The sequence below is a fragment of the Sarcophilus harrisii genome, chromosome 5 (assembly GCF_902635505.1).
Source record: "Sarcophilus harrisii chromosome 5, mSarHar1.11, whole genome shotgun sequence".
Lineage (NCBI taxonomy): Eukaryota > Metazoa > Chordata > Mammalia > Dasyuromorphia > Dasyuridae > Sarcophilus > Sarcophilus harrisii.
In genome coordinates, this window is record NC_045430.1 from 86,625,399 (window position 1) to 86,632,028 (window position 6,630).

A 6,630-nucleotide genomic window follows, 5' to 3' on the forward strand; every position below is an offset into this window, starting at 1 on the left:
CTATCTGGAGAATAAGATAGATCAGAGAGCGTTAACCTTATTTCCCATCCAGTTTCTAAATATGCACAAGCATATAAGTGACTAGAGTCCAGCAAAGACTATCTGCATATTCTCTTGAAATGTCACCAGGAATGGCAAAGCTGAGCATGCTCCATCCCCTAATGTAATGATGCACAGTATATAAATTTATCTAAACTATGATGTAAATTAAATCAGATGTTTGACAGGTATTTAGTGGTATCAAATGAATGTTTGTCAGTGGTAATAATGTCAGGATCAAAAATGAGAATTCATTTCTTGACCTTGCCTCTCAGCAGATCTCTACCATGGGTGACAGGGGGATAAGCAACCACTCAGAAGTGAATGAATTCATTCTCATAGGCTTCCAAGTCCGCCCAGAGCTTCAAATTCTCCTTTTCTTCTTGTTTCTGCTTACCTATAGCATGGTCCTTCTGGGGAACATTGGTATGATTGTCCTCATCCTGACTGCTTCCCGACTGAACACACCAATGTATTTCTTCCTAGGCAATCTCTCTTTTATTGATCTTTCCTACTCCTCTGCTGTGGCACCCAAAGCCATAGCCAACTTTCTCTCAGAGAATAAGACCATCTCCTTTGCAGGCTGTGTGGCCCAGCTCTTCTTCTTTGCTCTCTTTATTGTGACTGAGGGCTTTCTGTTGGCAGCTATGGCCTATGATCGCTTCATAGCCATCTGCTCCCCACTCCTGTATTCTGCCCGTATGTCAAGAAGCCTCTGCATCCAACTGGTTGCAGGATCTTACTTTTGTGGCTGTATCAGTTCCATCCTTCAAGTAAGCATTACCTTTACTATGTCCTTCTGTGCATCTCATGTTATTGATCTTTTTTACTGTGATACCCGCCCAATACAGAAGATCTCATGTTCTAATGTCTTTATTAACAAGGTGGTGTCATATTCTTTGTCTGCCATCATTATTTTGCCCACAATAATGGTCATCATGGTGTCCTACATCTATATCATATCTACTATCCTGAAGATCCGTTCCACTGAAGGACAAATGAAAGCATTCTCCACCTGTGGGTCTCATCTGATGGTTGTGAGTTTGCTCTATGGAACTGTTTCTTTTATGTATCTTACACCTGCCAGTAACCCAGAGCTGGGTAAAGTGGCCTCTCTGTGCTATACCATTGTTACTCCAATGTTAAATCCTTTGATTTATTCTCTAAGAAACAAAGATGTCAAAGAAGCTCTGAAAAACATGTTATGGGAGAAAAAGGGTTTTCTCTAAATTCTTCCTTCCTTACTATCTGGCCCCATTTAAAAGATGTTGATCCTGTATCTCTGAGCTAACTTTAAATAAAGATTCTCCTCCAAATCACCAATTTTCCTTCTGGAAGCTTACTGGAATAAAGACATATTACATTTACTTTTCTTTCAGGACAGTAATTGCTATAACTCCTAAACTTATTAATTGCTTAAAGCCACAGTAAACAAAGAAACAACAATAATAATAGCAACGATAATAATTATCACTTTATATAGTGCTTCTAGATTTATGACACTTTATAAATATTATGATATTTTATTCTTACAACAGCCTGGGAAAGAAATGTAATTATTTTATTCCCATTTTACAAGAAACTGAGGCAGAAAGCATTTAAATGACTTGTTCAATGAAACATAGTTGCTGAGTATCTGAGACCAAATCTTAATTCAAACCTTCCTGATGCCTTGTACTTTATCCAGATAATGAAGTATTCAAGATCCACAGGAGGAAAAACACTTTTTAACATATAGAACTCATGTCAGAGGAGTGATTCCATTGGTCCCTGCATAAATAAAGAGGCGATTAGAATTTTGTTTGCTAAATATGCAGGTCTAAAATTTGTTTCTTCAAGTCTGGTCTATAAGTTATTGATAATCTATATTTGAAGGAACATTTTCTATATATTTGTTTAGATGTTTATTCATTTATTTAGTCTTCTATATTTACTTATCTGGAAAATAAATTAAATTGTGTGGTATGGAGTTGGAGTAATGGGGACAAAAATGATCTAGGGATATTTGAAATGGACTAATCTCAACCACTTGGTGTTCTAAAAATGGAGGTTCCGCAACCACTACTGAAGGAGATATAAAATATGACAAACCTGTAAAGAACAATAAATCAGATGGTCTCATCAATTGTAATAATTATTTATTATCCTAGGATAAAATACCTTTAACTTTACCTAAGTCAATTTCTTTAACAAATATAAATGTATCTGGTCTCCTCCCTTTGTCTCTGGATTCCCTTGAACAGGGAATGTTTTCTCATGCTTTCATTCAAAAAACAAAGTATGCCAGTTAAATGGTAAATATTCACCCCAAAAAACCTTTGCTTCTGGCTTATTCCTCTTTTTTTCCTAGCCCTCCCTCTTCTGTGAGATGATGTATTATTTATCCTAAGTTCCCAGAGAATGCTGTTGATTAACTGTAGCTAAGTAGGACAAAAATGTTATAAAAATTAAACTTTGATTGCTAAAGCTGCTACCAGTGAACAATCCTCTTTAGCATGCTAATACATTTCTTTAATTTTATTTTGGCTTTCTATCTTTGATTCACAGTCATTTGATCTCCCACTGACAGATAACTCTCTCAAGAGGTCCTATTCCTTTTGGTTGAAAGAATTTCCCAATAGTGGGTAGAATATGGACTTCTGAGTAAAGACTTCATAATTTTGCCTCTGACACATACTGGCTATATGACCTTTATCCTCAGTATATCAGACAATACTCTCAGGTTTTAAGTCCTGGTGCAGTAGTAAATCTCCATTGGTAGAAGTCGTTTCTTCTCTAGAAATTCTGTTGACTAGTAAATCACAAATAGATAAATAGACAGGCAGATCAAATATCTTTCCCAGACTTGAATATTATTTGGTTAGGATATTAAATGTTGATAGAATTCCTATATTGAGTCAAAAGTTACTGACTGGATGCTACTACTGGGCTTATACCCTAAAGACATACTAAAAAAGGGAAAGGGACCTGTTTGTGCCAAAATGCTTGTGGCAGCCCTGTTTGTAGTGGCCAGAAACTGGAAAATGAATGGATGCCCATCAATTGGGGAATGGTTGGGTAAATTGTGGTATATGAAAGTTATGGAATATTATTGTTCCGTAAGAAATGACCAACAGGATGAGTACAGAGAGGCTTGGAGAGACTTACATGAACTGATGCTAAGTGAAATGAGCAGAACCAGGAGATCATTATATACTTCAACAATGATACTGTATGAGGATGTATTCTGATGGAAGTGGATTTCTTCGACAGAGATAAGATCTAACTCAGTTCCAATTGATCAATGATGGACAGAAGCAGCTACACCCAAAGAAAGAACACTGGGAAATGAATGTAAACTGCTCACATTTTTGTTTTTCTTCCTGGGTTATTTTTACCTTCTGAATCCAATTCTTCCTGTACAACAAGAGAACTATTCAGTCCTGCATACATATATTGTATCTAGGATATACTGGGACATATTCAACATATATGGGATTGCTCGCCATCTAGGGGAGAGGGGAGAGGGAGAGAGGGGAAAAATCAGAACAGAAGTGAGTGCAAGGGATAATGTTGTAAAAAATTATCCTGGCATGAGTTCTGTCAATAAAAAGTTATTATAATAAATAAAAAAAATTAAAAGAAAAAAAGTTACTGACTGGAATAGGTAGGAGAAGTGAGAATTTTTTAATCATGTGATCAATGTGGAGAAATAGACATTTCTCTGCTCCTTCTGATCTTTCAAACCTCTCCAAAACAGAAATTATGCACCAAAGATAAGACAATTTCAGATGACTTTACAACACAAAAGATGACTTTACTATACAAAAGTTGAACTAATAATTCTCTTGAGTTCACTCAGAAACTTCTCCCCTACCACCATAATGCTACTAGTAGTGAGATTGCACCAGCTGACCAAAAGGCCCCAACTTATAAATTTATAACAACACCCAATCTCACATCCTGGTTCCTCCTTACTCTTTCCAGTGTCATGGAGATCTGAGCTCTAGAAGTTTATAGAAATTTTCTGGGACTATAACAGTTAGTGCCATGGGAATTATGTATTTCAAGATCTCTCCAGGAGAGAACAGAAAAAAAAAGACATACATACATTTGAACTTAAAATAGATATCTCTTTTCTTCTTTCTTTAGTTAAGGCAATTGGGGTTAAGTAACTTGTCCAGAGTCACACACTAGGCAGTGTTAAGTGTCTAAAGATGAATTTGAATTTAGGTCCTCCTGACTTCAGGGCTAGTGCTCTATCCACTGCAGCATGTGTACCTTGAAATAGATCTCAATTCCACACCTCAACCTCCCCTTCTCCTTCCAGAGCTTTGGAAATCCAAACTATACAAAACAACCAAAACCTTGAGCTTTGTCAAATTATTCAGCATCAGAAATGGATATAATTTTATCAGTGTAAATGACATTTAAAATGATGTGTTACCATTTACTTTGTTACTGTCCCCATAAGGAACACTGGATCTTTCTAACACTTCTCTGCTAGAAATTGTAAAATTCTTCTGGGTGGTTTCTCTGACCCAAGTCTTCCCCACTATACTCTATCCTCCACACAATGTCAAATTAATTTATTTTAGGTTTTAATCTATGTAACTTCTTTACTCAATAAATTCTAGTGATTTTCCAGTCACTCTCTGGATTATTTAGCTTTATTTAGCATTCAATGTCTTTTGTAACCTTCCCCAAGCTACTTTTCTTACCTTACCACCTTGTAATCCTTTTCATGCACTCTGTGGCAATATGTTCCATATTTATAGCCTGATATTTATAGCCTGACATATCCTATCTCTGTACTCTTACAATGGAAATTCCCCCATGATCAAACCCCATCCCATTTTTTGGAAGTCCATCTCCATCTTTAGCTCCATCTCATAGGATCCACATGTTTTATTCTCAACTCAAATTTTGTCTTCAATATAAAGAATAAGCTTTTGTTTACAGCCAAGTATTATGGATCTGAGGTACTTGTAAACTATGCCTCAGCCTACCATTTGATTTGTTTTCTTTTTTTTAATAGGATCATCTCAGGTTCTAGAGAGATTCAAGGATATGTTTTAATATTTTCTTCATCAATCAAATTGGAATTTTCATTTGAGTCCATGAAATATGAGTTATTAAATAAATTTAAAAAGTAATAATGTTTGTTCTTAGTCAATCAGTAAACATTTACTAAGTACCTACTACATGTGCCAGGCCTATGCTAAGTACTGGTAAGAGATCTTATCTTATGATTAAACAAACATTAAAACTGATGAATATGAAGAATTAACAAATGATATCATAGTAAAGAAATATGCAAAAGTTTATTTGCAATATTTTGATTGTGATTTCTCTTCATTTGTGAAAAGTCTTATGCTATTCTGTTTCTCTAAAGATATTAAGTAAATTCTCATTACAAATCCTCTGTAAGGAAAAAAGGAAAACAGCTGTATCAGAAAAGATTTCCCTCCTTTCTTTATATCTTTTTTGACTTCTCTCCATCATTAACAGGAAACTCTTTGGCTTCTCTCCAACTCCATAACTTTCTTTGGCAATTTTATCTGGTAATGAGATAGCAATATGGTCTCTGGCTCTCTCTCCTTCTTTCTCATTTATCCTCCTTGCTCTCTTTTCTCACTACCTTTCTATGTCTCTGTCTCTCTCATACACACATATATACATACATAATATTCTATATTATGCCATTAAAATACTTAAGTTTCTACCATGGTTTGTTAAATATATAAAGGCATATTCAGTAAATTAATCAGAAAATTTTTTTTAAGATTAAACATTTATTAAGATGAAATAACTCTCCACCTTTGATCCAGCAGTGTCTCTACTGGGCCTGTATCCCAAAGAGATCATAAAAAAGGGGAAAGGACTCACATGTGCAAAAATGTTTGTAGCAGCCCTTCTTGTAGTGGCAAGGAAATGGAAACTGAGTGGGTGCCCATCAGTTGGGGAATGGCTGAATAAGTTATGGTATGTGAAATTTATGAAATATTATTGTTGTATAAGAAATGATCAGCAGGATGATTTTAGAAAGGCCTAGAGAGACTTACATAAGTTGATGCTAAGTGATGTGAGCAGAACCAGGAATTCATTGTACAACTGTGGGAACTGGTAGATCACAACATAGTATTTTCACTTTTTGTTGTTGTTTGCTGCCTTTTCTTTCTCATTTTTTTTCCTTTTTGATATGATTTTTCTTGTGCAGCATGGTAAATATGGAAATATGTTTAGAAGAATTGCACCTGTTTAACATACATTGGATTACTTGGCATGTAGGAAAGAGGGGTAAGAAGGGAGAAAAAAATTGGAACACAAGGTTTTGCAAGGATGAATGTTGAAAATATATATGCATATGTTCTAAAATAAAAAAGCTTTATTTAAAAAAAAACTCCACTAAATCAAATTTAAAGACATATTAAATATAGCATGAAAAGCAAGTATTAAAAATAATCATTTTGTTTTCAATCCCTTTTCTTTTCAAATCACTAAAATATTTGATTTGAAATTAAGCCTGTGAAAATAGAAATAAAGATCTCACCATCGCCAGATATCAACTGAACTTTTTTCTTTGAATTTATTGTCAGAAGAAAATCTATT

General features: G+C 34.9%; 1 protein-coding gene across 1 annotated transcript; it reads left to right on the forward strand.

The window, feature by feature from the left end:
- Positions 1-267: 267 nt before the first annotated feature.
- LOC100926245 (olfactory receptor 9K2-like) lies at positions 268-1,268 on the forward strand. The gene is given in 2 exon segments (XM_012551860.3): positions 268-292; positions 295-1,268. Coding segments are annotated over 2 exon segments (999 nt in total).
- The last annotated feature ends 5,362 nt before the right edge of the window (positions 1,269-6,630 follow it).